The 19,582-nt window shown below is 43.6% G+C and overlaps 1 protein-coding gene across 1 annotated transcript; it reads right to left on the bottom strand.

Moving 5' to 3' along the window:
- Nucleotides 1-398: 398 nt before the first annotated feature.
- On the bottom strand, nt 399-19,318 carry LOC109625493 (cadherin-24). The gene is made up of 14 exons (XM_069522461.1): nt 19,122-19,318; nt 15,196-16,007; nt 10,522-10,816; nt 9,789-9,908; nt 9,268-9,435; nt 7,147-7,328; nt 6,122-6,378; nt 5,895-6,031; nt 5,616-5,737; nt 4,428-4,545; nt 4,013-4,321; nt 3,688-3,877; nt 3,162-3,564; nt 399-1,994 (listed from the first exon to the last, which is right to left on the bottom strand). Exons 2-14 carry the CDS (start codon nt 15,847-15,849, stop codon nt 1,125-1,127), a joined length of 3,825 nt encoding a protein of 1,274 aa, XP_069378562.1. The 5' UTR covers nt 15,850-16,007; nt 19,122-19,318; the 3' UTR covers nt 399-1,124.
- Between the last annotated feature and the right edge of the window lie 264 nt (nt 19,319-19,582).

A 19,582-nucleotide genomic window follows, 5' to 3' on the forward strand; every position in this document is an offset into this window, starting at 1 on the left:
TGAATAATAAATGTGTTTTGAAATAGTGATAGAAATGAGTCAACTGACAGATTGCCTGAATAACCTAACACAATCTAAAAGTAAATGATTGTTTTGCTGTTGCCTGTGTTTTTCTAGGCTAGAAAAAAAAATACCAATGCTTGTGTGCACAGCTTCTCATAATTGCTTTTTCCTAAGTCTGTGTTTTCATAAGGTGGAAGATAAGTAAACCTTTGGAGTTAATTGTAGATGGGCAAACACATATAATATTGTGTGGGTGAAATTATTGGGGACATTATAAATTGTAATCTTTAGCCTACAAACTGGACCCTTCATTTCCTGCATGTGCATTTGACTAAATAACCCTCTCCCAAAAAAGAATTGTCCACTCTTGAGCAATAACCACTGAACTCCAGGTCTGATGTATATCTACATATAGACATTATTTACTGACCGTTCACAACAGTGCACAAGTCTTCAACAGTGACAATCTAATCATTTCTGTTTGCAAATTGCATAGTGAGCAGATTCTGCTACAGTAATGGTGCGTACTCGCTGGAGTCGTACTCTCGCTACAGAGCTCCAGTACATAAACTTAGACAGTGAGGTTCCCTGGAGAGTCTCCGTGAACACGTGGCGGAGTCGACCCACAGAGCTGAGCGCCTGTGTGGTTTTAACACTCCCCAATTCAAATGCAAATGTCCCATTCAGATTCCAAAGATGCACCATGAGTGTGTCCCTATTAAACTATCAATATTACATATCACAATTCCATTCCATTTTTAATGAGGCCTATTTTCTAACAATGCAGCTTTCAGGGCTTGGAATCAATATTTAAAAAAAGGTAAATTTTTCATAACTTTCACTTTGAAAGCCCAAGTGCATTATTAATATCAGTTACACAAGTGTGAAAAGTGACACATTCGATATGCATTTTCTAAACATAGTGGCGGTGAAAACTATACGCTGTGCACTGATTCCATCGCGACTCCTCGCCATACTGTCAGCCTCATGGATTTTTCCAGGCAGGGAGGACAAACAAGAGGATTCCTGTCAGAGGATGTGTATTCTGCCCCTCCTGCTGTGTTTAAAATCTATCACTGCCAACAGAGCGCTCCTCTTTCAAACTTTTCCTTTTTTGCAGACTAGAAATCCCATCTTTGTATTTCTTTTTTTTGGTCCTCTGTTTGTTTATGAGTCTCACTCGGAGCGGCCTCTGCAGTCTCAGCTTCCTCAGCCGCCAGCGTCTCTCCTCTCTCTGCCTCCTTTTCCTTCTCCCTCTCTTGGATGATCTCCACCAGCCTCCGAAACTTCTGGTTCAACTCCTCCATCCCTCCCACCACTCGCCCATCGTCCTTTTCCTTGTCGCTCTCCAGCGAGCTCAGTGACTCAGCTCTTGAATCACGGCCCTCGAACTCATAAGTCTGCAGTGAGTCATATGGAGGCTGTGACAGGTCAAAGGTGACCTGATCCAGGCGGAAGTTCAGGAGGTCTTCCATACGTAGAGGCTGTGGGTTGGAGGCTTCAGCCATCGACGGCTCCGCCCTTAATGGCCAGCCTCTGTTGTTGCCAAACACACCCCCAGGTAAGGGCAAAGGTTGCGGGGTCAAATCCTTTCTCTGGAGACTGCACATGTTCAGTAGCTGCACCCCCGCTGGGTACAACCCGCCGCCACTCGTCCCATTCATACATGTCCCTCTGCTGTTCGGATTGAGAGAGCCCACGATGCTGTACGTGTCTGATTTCAGGTAAACAGGAGGGTTCACAGAGTTAATCTGACTACCGTTTGAATAATTTCTCTCTGAGACCGAGGGAATGGAGCAATCAGTATCAATGTCATCTATAGTGCAGCTGGTGGCTCCTGTGCTGATCTGAGTCTGCGATGACCCCGGCCGCCCCTCATGCTGGTTTGATGAGGAGCTGGCGTGACTTTGGAGAGAAGACTCATTTGGGTCAGAGTAGGTCAGATTTGCAGCGTCGTCGGCTGGTGCCGGCGCTGCTTCAGTTGGGTTTGTCTGTTACAGAAAAGGAGAAAGGAGAGATTAGATAATTCAAAAAGACAAGCAGGGAAAAATAATGTATATGGAAGCAACAAAAAGCCCACAAATATATAACATATTCTTATAAACAAGAAATAATAAAAGTTTATCACCCCTGCATCTTGTGATGCTAAAATTTCAACACCACTCAAGTGACTGCATTGGAATTTTTTTTTCTTTCTTAATTTATGTGGTTTGAATTAGATCATTTGAAGTTTTGCTATTGTACAGAAAACCTTTTTTTTTGGAGGAGTTGACACATTGATATTTATAATTCAAATGCTTGAGGTTTTCCAGGCGCTCATGTGAATTTCTCTTTCTTGGATCATGTGAAACTAATGTGTTTGGACAGATTGGATTTCCTCGGTCGACTGGATGTTTAGGCTTGAATCTTTCATCTTGGATTTTGGTGTCTTTTTAAATTATATTTTAATTCTATTTAGAAATAAAATATGTATACAAAAACACAAGCAAGAGACCACACCATGGCTACATGCATGTCAGCAGACCCTGCTGGACGTTCTCCAGAGTTCAGTGAATGTCTGAGAGCAGCATAAGTTTGACCAGACATCTTTTTCCTACCTAACAAACATTTGTTCCATTAAACTCTGTGGTGAAGTACCACAATGTGAATAAGGTTTGGCCATATTACCTCCACCAAGGAGGTTACGACTTCCATGAGATTCTGTGGAGGGGTGGGGCATAACCCAAGCAAGAACACATTCAATTTTGGTTTGGCTCTGGATCAGGGTCAGATCCAGGATTTTTTTTTCTCTTTCTTTAACATTGTGTGATGCGGTGTTTGTATATTTTCAGTAATCTCTAAGAGAATAATTGATGGATCTTGATGAAAACAGACATGATATTTATAAGTGTGTGCAATTTGGTGCAGATCCAAATAAAAACCTGGATCTAGTGAATTGGAATATTTGACACTTGAGCTTTCTATCTACCTTCGTGACATAGCACACATAAAATCAATACTTAAATAGATGAATTCAAGCTTGGTGAATATTAGACTATTCAATGTTTTGAATTCTGTGGTGTTTAAATTTTAACAAAGTGTTCTACAGGGATTCCAATTCACCGTTATCTGCTCATAAGATAAGATAAGATGATAACAGCTATTCTTTGTTTTCTGACCTTGGCCTGATCAGGATTCTTTTTTGTATCTGCTCCTTCATTCGCTTCACTGCCTTCATTTCTGTCTGTAATATTGCTCTTCGCCAGCATGTGTTCTGCTTCATAACCAGCAGGGCTCGTCTCAGGAGAGTGCAGCAGAGGCTCAAAGGTGCTCTGGTTCTGGATGACGAGGGAATTGCCAATATGACCTCCGGTGAGCCCGTGGGTCAGCTGCGTTAACTGCAGACCTGCCTCCAGCGGCCCGGCTGGATAATCTCGGAGAACAGGCAGCGTGTGGATGCCGTAGCAGAGGCGTCCGTAGAGCGGAGCAGAGCCCGGCCTCTGCTGAGGGTCCAGGCCGGGGCGCGGGTTACGGCTCCAGCTGTACGTCCTGGCCCTCGGCGGATTCTGCTGGGTGTACCATCTGTGCCAAGAGATAAATGTCAGAGAAGCACACAGTCACACACAAACACACACACTCTCCCATAAGCCACTGTGGCAAGGATAAACTTTGTCTTTTTTTTCTTAATTTTTGGGCACAGCTCACATGTTTCTGTTGTGCATGTGCTGCATTCTGTGCATGCTCTGCAGTGCTGTAATGTCAAAAGCTGCGGTGTCCGCTTCCCCTCCCCCCTCGTCATCATAGGATATGATGTTCTCCCTGACATCATCCTCCTCGAAGGGTGAGTGGGAGTCTCGCTTCTGATGGCGCAATGACAGTGAGAGTGCACACACCACTAAAGGGCAAAACAGAGACACATGACCACATACGCTTTAGAAATTACAGGAGCGACCTGACACAACTGCTCAGCGTCGTTCAGAAAGTCACAAACAACATATTTCTAGTACTTGGAAGCCTCCACAGAACCTACCCAGCAGAGTGGTGACGCAAGCCAGCATGGCGAGCAAGGTGACCAAACTGAATATGAGAGACGGAGAGGCGGACGGCATGGGCAGACAAACCAGGTGTCTCTCCCATCGTCTGTCCCTCTGTCTCCCCCTATCCTCGGTTTGCATGCCCCCTCGCAGACAGGGACAAATGGTCACAGTGACCGTGGCAGTGTTGGTCAGACCCGAGGCCCCGTCGCGTAGCACGACCGGCACGTAGAGGGTGAGTAAGGATGAGGAGAAGCCAGGGAGGGGATCCAAAGCTGACTGGAGCACCAGGCTGGCTGTCACACCTGATAACGTGGCAGAAAACACACACATTGAACATGGTCACTACACAAAAATCATGCCCCGATTTCTGTTGGTGGTGTGTATCACATGGAAAGAAACAGTTGCCACCTCCAGACTCCCTGATGGTGAGATTGAGCGCGGAGCTGGACTCTGGAGGGATGCTGAAGTGGATGGGTGTGTCCTGGCCTCCCTGGTCCCTGTCGATGGCTCGCAGAACCTGAACTACCTGCAGAACAGGATGCTCTATTATCATGGTTCATATGGGCATTTAAACATTAAACACAAAATTAAAGACTCTCAGTTTTGTGGTGGAACTGCTGACACATGCAACACGTGAAGAGAAATTGTTTAAATAAAGTTGGGATAAACACCTCTATTTGACTGAAGCAACAAACTTAGTTAAGGACCATTCGATTTTCATAAGTTTCCTTTCCATAATTTTTATGGCTGGGATTTTTTCAGTAATAACCATTCAATGTAATTTTCATTCTATAATTACCTCTGTGATGGAGTCCACCACAGGGGATTTAGGGGAAACAATGAATCGTGTAATCCAGCGTTACTGTTTTTAATTTCACTGTTCATGGTTCACTCTCTTCATGCTGTGTCAGAGCTGCATTTAGCTGCTGCTCATGCAAACCCGACGTTTCCTTGGCTGCTGCTTCACAGTAAAAGCGTTCAGCTGGCACAAAGACACGGTTTCTTTTATTGTGAAGGAGTTACAGAAGATGCTACGAATAACTCACTGAATTTGGCGCAGACTGATGAAATGACTCAAAATGTGTCAACAAAACAAGAAAAGATTAATTTGGGATATTTGGATTAGTCTTTTAATTTTACAGGGAGTGATGGAACAAGAAAAAACAAAAAATTAGAACATGGTTGTAATTATTTTTGACTGACTTCTCTTTTAGGACAGTGTGAGTTTATTTGGCTGCGTCACCGCAGCTTACTAGTGTTTGCTGTGGTGTTAAAATGCACTTGCTGTTACCCAGGCAACCACATCAGCCTGGACTGAAATCTTAAGGATTAGTGTAACATGAATAGTAGTAGTAAGTAGTTTATTTCAATAAGCCTGACAGGATGTTGTTAATATCCTCCATGACTGATGGTACAGTGTTACCTCTCTATTTTATGACATAATATTTGAAATGTAAAGCTGAGTAAATAAAGATGAGGTGATTTTGTCTCCACTGAACCCTTTGTTGGAAAGGTTTCAAGAAAAGGAGGAGAAGAAAACACAAGAACAAGTAGTATTTGAAATCAGGCAAATACAGTATCTCAACAAGAACGGACCTGACCGGGGGCACTGGAGTCACAAACAGATGTTGAGTACTGCCTGTCCAACTCCGGCGCATTGTCATTCTGGTCCAGTGTCTCTATGGCAACCACAACCCTTGACACAAGATTCGGATTATCTGAAAGAAAAAGGAGGCGACACTAATGTTGAAATCATCTCTGAATTTCTATCATTCACACGCCACACACTGTGTACCCGACTCCAAGCGGTTTCGCTTTCTGTGAAATATGACTCTGGTGAGCTCTGCTGCCCGAGGGCAGAAGGGGCCGACGTACCCCTCTGTGTGGCGATGACAGTGATGTTGTGCCACTGCTCCTGCTCACGGTCCAGCTCCATCACCGTGCTGATGGAGCCCGTGTCAGAGGCGATGCGGAACAGAGCCTCGGGGTCTGACTGCGGATCAATGGAGTACCTGGGATATGAAAAGAGTTTATGAGCAACAAAAAAGAAGAAAGAACATAGAAGAAGCCAGAGAGAGAGTGAGTGATGGTGTAATAACCACCTGATGTTGGAGCTCTGTCCTGTGTCTGGGTCGACAGCAGAGACCCGGCCCACAGAGCAGATAGGGGGGCAGTTCTCAGACACGTCCAGATGGTACCGAGTCTGGGAGAATTGTGGCGGCTCATCAGCGTTAAGGACCATGACCCGGACCGTTGCCTGATCCTTAAAGGGACCTTTCCTTATGTACCGCGCGTCTACTATAGGGTTTGCAACTTCCACGGAGAAAGTATATGAGTTACGGGTCTCGTAATCCAGCAGCTGTTGGGCAGAGAGTAAAGCATCTTCAGTCTTTAGGCTATGCTTTATTGAGGGCCTTTCATTTATGATTCATATATATATGTGCTTTATATTTCTTCACACATGCAGTGCTTCATTATTCATATACAGAAAGACACTTCACTCCACTTCTTTTCATCATCTCGCTATAGAGTTTCTATATTGGACTTTTGGGTAATTACTAATCCAGCTCTGTTTTTTTCTCATCCTTTGATTCAAGATCTCCCTGCACAATAATCATCTTTGAATCAAACTCTTAAAAGTAAAAGGACTAATTCATTCACACGACCAGCTAACTTCATACGAGCAACGTATTTGATGTTTTGATGTTTCTCATTAATTATCCAGTCGCGACTGCACCTGTCAGCAGCAGTGGGGCTTTGAGTGGAGTGTGTTTGATTTACTAAATAAATGTAATTAGCAAAACCTGAGCAAAGTGAATGTGTTTAATATTATTTCAGATATTTGTTCTCATCATGTGGCCATTTAAGCTACATGTGGCTTCAGAGCATTTGGTCATAATGGAACTAAAGCTGCTCTACATGAAGTCACATAACTAACTGTCTACCTCAGTGTGTATGGATGTAGGTGTATGATGTGTATGATAAGTGGATAGGAATGTGCATTTATCTTTCAAAATTTCATTTTATTTTTATATTTATATTTTGCATTGATAACTTGTTGTTTCTGCATAGGGCCTACATGAAATCCTTGAATCCATGGTGTCTGTACCCATGTCTCGTCACTCACCTTGTTGAGCTCGATGACGCCTTCTCGGTCTCTCGCTGTTATGTTGAATATCTCGGCCTCCTCTGTGTCCAGGATAGTGAACTCCAGCTGCGCGTTTTCTCCCAGATCAGGGTCAGCGGCAGTGAGCCGGCCCACCTCCACACCTGGTGCTGCCAGCTCAGACACAGAGAACGACCACGCGCCTGCACACAGGAAAAAACAAAAACAATGTAACTACATGACATAAAGCGTGACGGTGTCTCAAATATTAGTCATTCAAGTTCAGGTTATTCACACTATGAATGAGGCTTCATTTAATATGCAAAAACTCATATGTGCAGTTATTAAAGAATGTCATCACTCCTCATGTCTGTATAATCTAAGTGGTGAGCAACACACTCCACAGGCTGTGCTTTGTGCAATAATGTTAAAGCTAATATGAGACCTCAGATGTCTGAATTATTTAAATCAAGTGTCATTTTACAGTAAATCCGCCTCTTTCTGTTTGGCTTCTCTCTACAGAGCTGCAGCTCAAAGAGAATTTTGTACACTGAAGCCTCATATCAGCTTTGAAATGCAATTCTCTTTCGCGCAGAAACAATTAGTTGATCCATTGACAAATTCATTGACAGAACACTGATGAACAACTGTTCGCAATGACTCGTCATTCATCAAGTATAAGTGGTGAACATTTACCTACTCGAGCAATTTAAATGTGAATATTGATTTCTTCCGTTGTTTCATGTGATCCCACATTAAAAGATCAACCGATAGATTAGTATAATGTCCCTCGGTAGAGCACGTAACTCTGCCAAGCCACAACAGTCCCCTTATAAAACTAAAATTCACTTGATCTGTATTTTTATTTTGGTGCGGCCCAAATTGCACACACTTGCAAGTATCAGTCCCCTAACATGCCTGATTTTTTTCATCAAGATGAAGATCGATTCCCTGAAAAATCGAGATAAATGTTAATATTAAAATTGAGCATCCTTCCACCAAGTTTTTCTGTAAAACAAACAGTAAATAAAAGCCTCTAATTAATTAATGTGTATTAGTCCCATTCAGTTATTAATAAATGAGTAGGTACATTTATGAAACTGGGAATCGTAGCTGTTACTGCAACAGTCTGTCCGCTTGACACAGCATGAAGATGAAGCCAGTGATGTGTGGCAGGTCGTGTCATTTCACCGGAGCAGCAGAATGACCTCTGTGTGCTTGTCATACTGTGTAGCAACAAGCAGCGTATTCAGAGGAACTCGTCCCTTTTAACCAGAGCAACCCGATCTCGCTGATTGTTAATTATTCAAATCCTTCATGTAATAAAAAGCATTTGAAAATTACACCCCTCGCATTCAAAGAGCATGCTCAATCAGCCTTTCCCTTAAATCGTGACGTTATGCACTGACTGAGAGCGAGGTGGCGAGTTAGGGACGAGATCATCAGATACCGGCAGATAAATTACACTCGGCTGGCACTTGTTAATATGAAATTGCATCTATAGAGCATTGTATTGCAGCACAATACATCAACATGAGGAAGAGGGCTTTAAACATTAAGATGAATGGCAGAGAGTGTCAGGAGGGAGCAATGTGGAAAATGGGGGAAAAAGAGGAACAGTGAAGAGGTAAGACAGAGAAATGCAGTATATGTCTAAGTGTTAGAGACATTCTGCAGTGATTTTACTGTCTACTGAAGTGGAAAGCACTGAACTTTAAGATGAAATATTAATAGCATGGAACAGGGAAAAGCTTGGAAAAAGAAGGAGCGGACATGATCTTTCACTCTTCAGCGTGGAGACACAGTCCATTTGAACCTCAGGGACAGAGCAGGAGTGTTTATGAATGTTAATGCCCGTCATCTGGCACAAAAGGTTGCGTTATTGCAGAAACAATGATTAGAAAGAGTGGATAAAAATCAAAGAGGTAGATGCTTAGCTACTCTAAGAGCTTCTATCTTATTCTGAGCATGTCAAGGCAGCCAAGACCCAAAGGGGGCAAAAAGTATCAGGCTGCTGTCATAAGTGCCTTTACAAGATATTTCATCATTTTAATCTTTATTCACACACACATATTTCTAAAGCTATATAGAGATTGAACGCAACCGACAGTTAAGTGGTGATCTGATAACAGCAGCGCTTACTCCGCCTGAAGTGAGGGGGGTTGTCGTTGACGTCGCTCAGCTTCACAGTGACGGTTGTGGTCCCGGATAATCCGCCCAGATGCCCCCCCATGTCTTTGGCCTGGAGGATGACCAGATATTCATCTCGGGTCTCTCTGTCCATGTCAGGCACGGCTGTTCTCAGGACGCCTGGTGGAGTAAGGGGGGGGGGGGGGGGGGGGGGGGGGGGGATCATAAAAGCGACTTCAGTGACACAACGTCTCTGGAAGTGGACATCAAAGGGAATCAGATGTATGTACGTTTTAGAATCAGGACATTGGAAAGCATGTGACTCCAGGCCACTTCTGTTTCTGAGTGTATCATAAATGTAGTTAAAATGTTCTTATCTGTTGGACTGAACATATGGTAGAAAAGACACAGCATATGATACCTAACAGCACCACTGGGATTTACTGTATGAAGTGTAATCGTCAGCTGGAGAGGCGTGTTATGGTAAACAGCTTTGAGGGGATATGTGGCACATCCCGTCAAAGCTACCCGACCTGTTTGAGCATCCACAGAGAAATAGTCCTGGCCCTGAGTGATGGCGTACACCAGCCGGGCACTGTTTCCATACGTGGGATCATCAGCGTCTCTGGCGGTGACTTGGATTATGGAGGTGCCTGTGAGACAGAGGAAACAACGCAGGTGACAGAGCCTTTTTCGAAGAAGCTGAATCTGGTTGATAAGAAACTTAAAGTGAAACTCCACTCACACAATGTAATATCTGAATACACTAACAACTACAGGATTAAAAGGATTATCGACTTCTTCGCTGTCTGTCGATATGCACAGTCTGTTCAAAACAATTATCTTTTACACAAATAGGGATTGAAACTTGAAACACTGGAGCTGTGCCGGTAAAAATGTTTTCAGACACATGCTGACAATAGTCTTTGGTTTTGTGCTTGTTAAAAACACATGTCGGTGGACTCCCAGGAGTCCTAGGAGCTGTGATGAGCATTTTGTTTCTGTTTCTGACATTTCACAAACACAACTATTAATAATACTATTTCAAATGATTCAATGATAAAAACTAGAATGGTACCTACAGTAAAAATTGAATGTATTTCATGTCAAAATTGTGCCAATTGTGCACTTCCCTGGACCACTAACAATACACATGCAGAGTGTGAAGTCAGGTGGATGAAATAAATTCAAGCTCCATTACAGACATCGCCACCTTTCAGTACATTTTGATTGGAGTTTCCCTTTATTGTTGTTTTGACGTTTTACCAATGTTGGCCATCTCCGGCACCATGGCGACATAGCCTTCATTGGGGAAGATGGGAGGGTTGTCGTTAATGTCCTGCACTCTGATGATGAACTCGGAGGAGGGCTCCAGGGCTCGGCCAGTCTGTCGGTCTGTTGCTGTTGCGATGAGACGGTACTGGTCCTTCTCCTCGCGGTCCAGAGACTTGGTGACATGTATGTTGCCTGTGTTGGTGTCAATAACAAACACGGAGCCCACCCCCTCTCCCTCCAACATGTACTTGGTGTGACCGTCCCCGCTGTCCATGTCTGTGTGCAGCTGGAGGGCAAAAACACACAGAGTCGATTACCACAACACCTTCAGGCAACATCTGATGCAGGTATCGCTCATTAACACTCATCCATTCGTCTGGCAGGCGCTGAAAACATGACTGTGTAAAATGGGTGATTTACGATAAGGCGGGATGTGCTCGGTGAAACGGAATTGAATGGCACCAGGTGTGGAAGATACATATGGGACCAGGATGAGTACTGATGCATACAGCTAATCAACTCAGTGGACCAAACGTGCCACAGGGGGCTTGTTGGGGGCAAAACCACATCAATGTGGACAGTGGCCCTGCAAATGTCCTACATGTATAATCACAGATGCATTCTGTGAACACAGTGCGGTATCCATCTGCAAATCTTTCTGTCTTTCCTATCCATCTGTCTCTTTCTTCCCCGTCTTGTAAATCCATCTGACTCTCTTCCCCGTACCTTTTAAACCACCTCTCTTTCCAGTCTTCGTGTCTCTTTCTTCTCATCATGTTACCTCAGTTACACAGGATGCCCATCTGCTCACATTTCTTATTCTCCCCTCCTCCTCTCTATCTCTCTCTCTCTCTCCCCCTCTGTTTTACTCCGTGGTGCAGAATATTGGTTCAGTATTTAATGGCAGAGAGGGTTTTAGTGTGAGCTAGATAGGTAAAAGGCCAAACACACAGAAATAGAAAGCTAAAGAGATTACTCAGCCTTCATCACACTGAGTTTTCTGACCAGGAGCCTTCACATCTCTCTACCCTTAAGGCGCATCTGCACATGTTCATAATCCACAAGGCTTACTCACAACCTCTGCTGCGGACCTTGGATACTCATGAGAACTAAAGCCTTGATTTCAAAATTCTGCTGCAACACTGGCTGTTAACAAATGTGCAGAGATGGTTTCCGGTGAATTTTGCAAAGCGTTTCCAATCTGTCACATGAAATTTGAGTGTGTGTTTATGAGATATGCACATGTGAATGTATTTACATATGCCAACATAATATATGTTAACAACATACGTTCATGCTCACACACTGAACAGGATGCAGGCAGAGACCATGCAGGAGAATATGTAAGATCAGTGTACATTCTGTGTGTGTGTGTGCATTTTTGTGTGTGAGTGTGTGTATGTGTTGGGAGGATAAAGTCAGGGATTATAGAAAGTCATGATAGCATACCCTACAAATAAGATAAGGGATGCTGGTTTTTGATTCATCCCTCATCCTACTCACTCCTTTCTTCCCTAAGCGAACTTCGATTTTGATCCCACACTTCACCAGGAGAGACATCTTTGTCAGAGTCTGTGCCTATCTCGCTTCCCCCCCTCCTCTGTCCTCTTCTCTTTCTATCAGGCCCCTTCTCTCCTCACTCTCTAATTGCTGGCTCAGTCCCGCTGTGCTTCAGTCAGCATGGAAAAACACTCTCACGGCGGGGAAGAAATTTATCCAGCCCGTAAAAACAAAGCCAGTTCTTTGTCACTCTCTCTCCTTCTCTGTAATCCGAATTTTCTCCTCCTTTCACTCGTGTGGTACATTCACCGACAGGTTTTTACTGTATCTGCACCACACTGCTCTGAATCTTCCTCTCTTTTTCACTCGGGTTTGAGGCACCTGTGATTGGAACGGTTGACAGCTCACCTCAGACCTTGCACCAGTAATGGGTTTGACACATTCATTTCTCTATTTTTGGCTAACAAACTGATGCTGCCTCAGAGTGAAAACACTGTGCCTCTAGCCTCCAATGCAGGGATGCTTAACTACATGAACATCAGCATGGGACTGTGCTTGCAGAGGAGTGAACCGTCTCGTGTGTCTACTGATTGCTGTAACACCCCTCCACTGACTGTATCAATAACAACCAGGAAGATTAAACATTTATGAGGTGTATACTGCACTGGTGAGAATCCAATCTAGACTGTCACTATAAAGTATACTACTAGCTACAAAGTGGCTGGCAACAGTCCCTGTTAGTGTTACAGCTGATATAATCCTACAGTGAGTATACTGTCGCTGCCAGCAGCTGCATTAGTGAGGAGCATCTGACTGTGAAATGCTACAAGTAAAACCCTGGGATCTAAATGGTTCAGGTGTGCTGCGGATTAAATCACCTCAGACACTCTTTCATGCAGCGATACCGACAGCTACTGAAGGCTACTGGTGTGGCGATGGTGAGGACTTAAGTATGTGACACGACAAGCGGGAGCACAAACACTGCAATTATCTGGAGTTACATTAACACCTTATTCCTGAGCCTCATTTAGAGCAGAGAAAAACACTGATTTAAATTTGTCTGGAAATTATCTTATGTTTAAATTTTTAATAACGTGAGCAAACAAAATTATATATTTTGTTTTTAATAAATTGGTAATATTCACATGAATGCATAATTTTGTCTTTTGCCCTCGTTCAGTTACTTGACCTTTGAATCTAGGCAAAAGGATTGGCCCCAGGAAGCAGTGGTCCTAAATAAAGGACGAGGCTGTTCCCACTAACTGCCATATTAGGTGGGAATTAAGGTTATTACCTCCCCCAAGGAGGCAACATTTTTCAACCCTGTATGTTTGTTTGTTTGTCAGCAGGATAACACAAAAACTACTGCAAGGTTATGTTGTCGTCATCAAGTTAACTTTTATTCATCTGCTTTATGAGCCAGAACAGAGGAACAATTAAAGCTAGGGTTGGTAATCATGGAAAAGCTTGCAAGATGCTAAAATGCAACTGATACATCCCATCAGCCCCAAAGCTACGCCCACAAAACACACACTGCCTGGCAACTACAGGAAGATGACCCTTCCCTGACTCACTCGCTAACTTTAATTACCGATGACTATTGGGACAGGTAAGATAAAAATGGTTTCAGAATACAACTTACCAACCCTACCTTTAATATTCCATTAACAACATAGATGATCTTAATGCTTTGGCGTGTTTACACCAAGGCAGCAATCTAGCTTTAATAGCTATTGCTTACAGAAGAATTTAACTAGCAGGCTACTAACAATGCTGTGCAAGTTCACACTAAAAATTAGTTAGGCCAAAGTTCAGTTTGTAAACACTAAAATGAACTAGTTCATGTTCATAGTTCACAATTCTGAATATTTTACTTAATTCACAGTCGCAAAAACCAAATAGTTAACGCTCTTCCAACCTTTTACCAGTTGAAATGCACGGGGGCCTTACAGACACCAACAAGGTAATATATATATGAAATAGAGTTTTGCCAACATGGACATACTATACCTCCTTAGAAAGGGTAGAATCTCGGCCAAAGTCCAATAGTAACCATTTTCACCTAAACGCACACAGTCCAAAAATCACACAATCTGTAAATTTCCACAAAGCCGGTACCTATGATCATACAACTTCATGCTAATGACACAAGCCCAGACTCCAGACTATCTTTCTACAATCAACACTTGCTGATCCAGCAGCCGAACAAGAGCAAAGAGCGACATATATAAGTTACATGATAATTTAGTTTTAGACCATAAGTCTGGTAAAGCCGGAAATCCAATGAGTCCGAGTCCCTTTGAAATAACTTAACAACTTAAAGGTTTATACCGCCACCTACTTTTTCTTCTTCATTGGGTTTACTGACAGTCCTTACTAACGGCTCACTAACTCTCAACCCTGCTTCACTTTAATAGAGTAAAATAAGGCACAGATATTATTCAGATGTTTTGGGCTACAACTGCATGATGAGGGATATTCAGTCTGTGTTCACTTAAAAGTTTAACATTCTGTTAGGCAGATATTAGGTCTTTCAGTTTATGATTCCACGAGAGTGGAAAAGCCCTAATGACAGAAACTTTCTTTTCTTCTAACATGCACACGACTTTTTTGCTTGGATCATGCCCCACTCACTAACATGGAGGAGGCGGGGTTTATGACTTAAAATGCAGCCTAGGGATCGATTTGGTTTTACTTTAGCGGGGGCTGTTATATCGTCCATCTTTATATACAGTCTATGTTTTGAACCTGTGTAGGAGCTCCATAAAGCACACACTTGAAGACAGGTTTTAATAAAGGTTCATAAAGTAGGTATGTAAAGAAAGAGTGTTTAAACCTCTTATGTGTGACTGTGGAGCTGATTTCCATTTTTTAAGTGCTTTCCTCTTCCCCTATGACCAATAACCCTCAGCATCTATGGGTTTCAACACACCAGTTGAATTGCACAGCAGGGGAATTAATCAAACTGACAACGGCAAAAATGTAAATTCATGTGTTGAAAGCAGGAGAGAATTTTTGTTTGCTCAAATTGAATTATTGTTTGTGTGATAATGATTTCTATACAAATTTTAGTTTGTTTTCTTGCAGAAAATCTCATCAATTTTCACTCTTGTAAGATAAGATACAGGGGATTCACATGTGCATGCTGACAGGTTAACAGCTTACCCGTCCAATGAGCACAGGCTCCGGCCCTCTGTACTCCTCGATCACAAAGAACTGGTTCCACAGCCAGCTCCTCTTTAGGCGAGAGCGAGGCCCCGACCAACCGTCCTCAGATTCTGTGACCCATTTTGGGCGACCTTGTGTCTTCTCAGGCAGAGCCTCGCCGACACCAGTCTCCAAACGGAGCCCAGACTGGAGAGAGCGCTCCTCCTCTGAACTCGGCACTAGGCTGTGATCATTAATTACACCTTCAACCTCTCCATTAGTCAAATTGCTCCTTTCCTCGCGGTTCACAGTGAGTTCAGGGCGATGTTGAGGTATTAAGGATTTGGCATCAGATCCAGGATGGTTCAGCATGACTGTTTTCCTTGCTGAATTATTCTTCAAGTCAAAATCATTAGGTCCTCTGTCGTTCTGTTTAAAAGACACATTTGACAGAGTTCTTGTATCATCCATTTCATTCTGAAGCTGGTTCTCCAGTGTTTTGTTTCTCACAGAGACATCGTGCTTGGAACTTGGATGTGCTAAAACGTGTTGTCTTTTGTTTAATGTCACTTGCACATCTTGATCTTCCTCTGAAAGGCTGACAGCCAGTGAGATGCAGTTTCTTTCCCCCATACAGAATAAAAGCAAAAGAAGCACTGTATGCGCTGCCATAGCTGAGGTTCACTGATCAGTGTGTTTCAAAGAATAACTGAGGAGCGACCAACCAGACGCAGCCTCTCACGATGATTCATCTTGTGTTCTTCCTTCTCCTTCTTCCCGAGTCTTCATTTCACCTTCTTCCCCTCACATTTTCCAATGCAGTACAGATGCTGCAATCATATCATATGAGAGAACACATAATTAGTGTGATCTTAGCTGTATTCATTAAAATGGGGAACAGGATACAAGACACAGAAGTTAAGTGAGGAGGATTCTTTAAGTTGGTATGTTTCTCCTGCTGTGTTTCGATCTGATATTTGAAAACTTAGAGAAAAGAGAATTCACTTTGTACCACATGCTGGTAGTCACACTATTCTCAGTGCTGTTGTGTTTGAATCTTGCAATTGATCACTCCATTAAGTGAGCTCTTTAAAGAATTCAAATTAATTCGGAGCCTGAGGTCCCTGCGATGAGGTGGAGCTCAGCTACTTTACTGTTACTTGTCAAACACAACTGCCTGGACGTCAGGTGATTGATGTCATCCCTAAAGATGGTCGCTCCATGCCTCAACACATGCTAGACAAAGAGGTTTCCCTTAAGAGATTAATTAGACTCATAAATAATTGAATCAATTACTTCATTTTTCCTAAAATCTAATGATCTGAGGTTCGTTAGTATTTGAGTCAGATCGCGGTCATTGATCTTTGAAAACTTGATGTACTGAGAAGTGTCAGCAGCTTAACAAGACTGAATGTGTGTAATTGCAGTTTTTCCATCCACGCTCCACCTGCATCCATCACTCTGCCTCGCAAATTCCTGCAATGAATGTAAATTTCCCCACATCTGTTTTCACCTTTATGCACGCATGGAGGCACGCATTATCACACACATAGATATGGATGCACACACACAGGCACGCTGCAACAGCGCATGAGTCACAGGGATGTGGTCGCTTCAACACATTTGAATAAAGTTTTCATGCATGCACTACTCTTGAACAGATTTACAGTGAAGGACTTGAGCATTAAAAAGATCCACACCCCCCCCCCCCCCCCCCCCCCCCCCCCCCCCTCTGTCAAAAGACCATAAATGACAGAGAGCTCAGTGATAAACTGAAATCCTCTGGCCTCGTCTAATTGAAGAAATGTACAGTCAGACACGTGCATTGATTAATTTGGATTCAAATAAGAGAGAGGAGCCATAATAATGCTTGGGCCTTTGATAGCCTTGTATAAAACCAACCATAACATTTCCTGACTGATATGCTACATATGAAAGGAGAGACACATAAAAACGAAACCAATGTTCTTTTTTCACTTCAGATACTGACCTAGTTTCTGAAAAGCAGGCTGGAGAACAGAGTCAATTTGAGAATTTGATCATAGGCAATATTAAGTAATTTCTTCTCCCTTTCTCTTTTCCACTGGAGGAAACCCACCCCTGTTTTTTATGACTTCATTCTGCACAGCAATTACTCCTAAGTCATCCATATGTAATGCTCCATGTTCAGCATCTGCATCTGTTTGCCATCATCTTAAATCTAGCAAAATACAAGAAGTGTTTCCTCAACACTTTTGTCTTCCTCAGCCATTGTGTATTAGCTATAGACCGAGCTCGCAGCTTACATCTCCCTCTGCCAGTTTTGCTCCGAACCCTTGTTGCCAGCGGTACATGCCATTCACTGTTGTTTGAAGTCTTTAGAGTACGAGTGCGTATGAGCCACAGCATGTGTGAAATGTAAGGCAGGGATAGAGGATGAAAGCGTGAGGACGATTTGCTGTTGCTGGCTCAGAATGGAATGATGAGTGGTGACATAGCTCTAAATTGCAAATCGCTGTTTCAGTCTCACTTCACTCTGCACCGAGTCGCTTCACTGCAACAAGGCTATTTCATTTTTATTAAAAATAGCCTGTGCATGTCAGGCCTTTTACATAGGGAAAAAATGGGAGATGGGAGGCAGAGAGGCAGGGAGGGGGTGGCGGTGCTGGAAGTGCTCTGGGAGGAGGAGGAGGGGGTGGGGGGGTTGGGGAGAGGGCGGCCTGGCTGGCTTTAACGTCCGCGCCGTGGACTGACTCTGCTCCATTTCAACATCCCTGGCCTCTCTCTGCCGCTCCCATTCGTCCTAATGCGTGCAGACTACTCATCAGTCCGTTCTCGCTGTGCATGCAGGGCCCTCTCCGGCTGCTGAGCGCACACGTGCACGTGCACAAAAACCTCTTCAGAGTCCCTCCAGCGCATCAGACCTGCTCAGCACATCAGTCACCTCATTATTGTCAAGGTTTTACCACTCCAGAAGGCAACTTAACCTGAAGTGATGTGTCCCGCCACTGCAGAGACATGTGTGCTGAGCAAGTGTGGGGCTGTGCTCTTGTCTGTCATGTGGAGATGCCCCCGTGGTTAAAAGGTGCTCTGTCTGTGAGAGTGTGAGAGCACTTTGTACATGATAAGTCCTCCTGTGACATTTCACTCTAAGCTCATGATGGCTCTATCACACACACACACACACACACACACACACATCTGGACCTCTTATTAGCATATCTAGTAGAGATACACTAAATGGCCTGGAGCATGACCTTGTCTTGTTAGAGGAAGCCAGTAAAATGACCTACTTGATGCACATTAATGTGATTTACACACTTGGTCTAACTATTATAATGAATGGAACGTCCCAACTACTCCAAGTATATATATGAATACAGATATATATAAGCCTCTGTGGGCCACTAACACAGGTCCAGGTATATATGTTTGAATAAGCGAGCGTGTCCCCTGAGGCTCGTGAGGTGCAGGTGAGTGGCGCGCACCGAACGCAAGCGTTACGCACGCTCGCGCACACGCACTACCTCACTCTACAATAAGGAAAGAAGGCAGCACAGTATTATTACGTATTATTATTATTTTTATCATCATCATAATTGTTATTGCTGTTATGATGATGACTATTATTATTACGGATCTCAGTTCTCTCACCCTAGACCTGGCTCGCGCCTATCATACGCACCCCCGCGCGCTGACCAACCATCATTTTACCTGAACAGCTCGCGCTTGCATGGTAACATCTGTGCAGCGGTTTGTCCGTGCTCGTCATCAGCGAAAAGCCTCACGCTGACTGCGGATCAGTTGTGGAACAAACTGAACGGCAAAGTACCGACTGACCGGGAAGTTCCCAGGGCTGCGTTAAGAGCGTTGGCTTAAATAAACTCGTGAATCGCGAAGATGCAGAAGAAAAAAGAAAGTGTTGGAGGAAGAGAAGGATGAGGAGAGAGGAGAGGAGAGCTTACCGTGTGTCATCCCGGTGTAACGGAGCTGAAGTGATCCAACGTGGGAGAACAACAAGCCGAGGTTCATCTGAGCTCAACGTGAGGTCTGTCCACTCAACCCCCCTCTCTCTCTTTCTCTCTCTCTCCTCCTCCCTTCCTCCCTTCCTCCCTCTCTCTCCCTCTCTCTCCTCTCTCTCCATCAGTGTTTTCATAAAAAACAATACTCAGCCTAAAGGATTGTGATCAGTACCCACACTCACTCACTAACCCACACATTTTCTAACCATCCCATTTAGTATCACATCCTTTAAACCCCCCCACGCAGTATATTTTCTCGTTAGGCTGTATCATGCAGTGTTTTGTAATCTGCTTATGTAGCCAGTCTGCACAATCCTCTTCAGTATAAGTTTGCCTTTTTTCCCTCCCTCCTTAGAAGCTGCAGCAGAAAATTGTTACTGGAGGATGCATTGAAAGATGAAATG

Source organism: Paralichthys olivaceus, chromosome 3 (genome assembly GCF_024713975.1).
Source record: "Paralichthys olivaceus isolate ysfri-2021 chromosome 3, ASM2471397v2, whole genome shotgun sequence".
In the NCBI taxonomy this organism is placed as follows: Eukaryota; Metazoa; Chordata; class Actinopteri; order Pleuronectiformes; family Paralichthyidae; genus Paralichthys; species Paralichthys olivaceus.

Coding starts and splice junctions, on each gene's coding strand:
- LOC109625493 (XM_069522461.1), bottom strand. CDS start 15,849: ATGGCAGCGCATACAGTGCTTCTTTTGCTTTTATTCTGTATGGGGGAA. Junction 6,379..7,146: donor GCGTCATCGAGCTCAACAAG/GTGAGTGACGAG, acceptor TCTGCCCAACAG/CTGCTGGATTACGAGACCCG. Junction 5,738..5,894: donor TGTCATCGCCACACAGAGGG/GTACGTCGGCCC, acceptor TTTTTCTTTCAG/ATAATCCGAATCTTGTGTCA.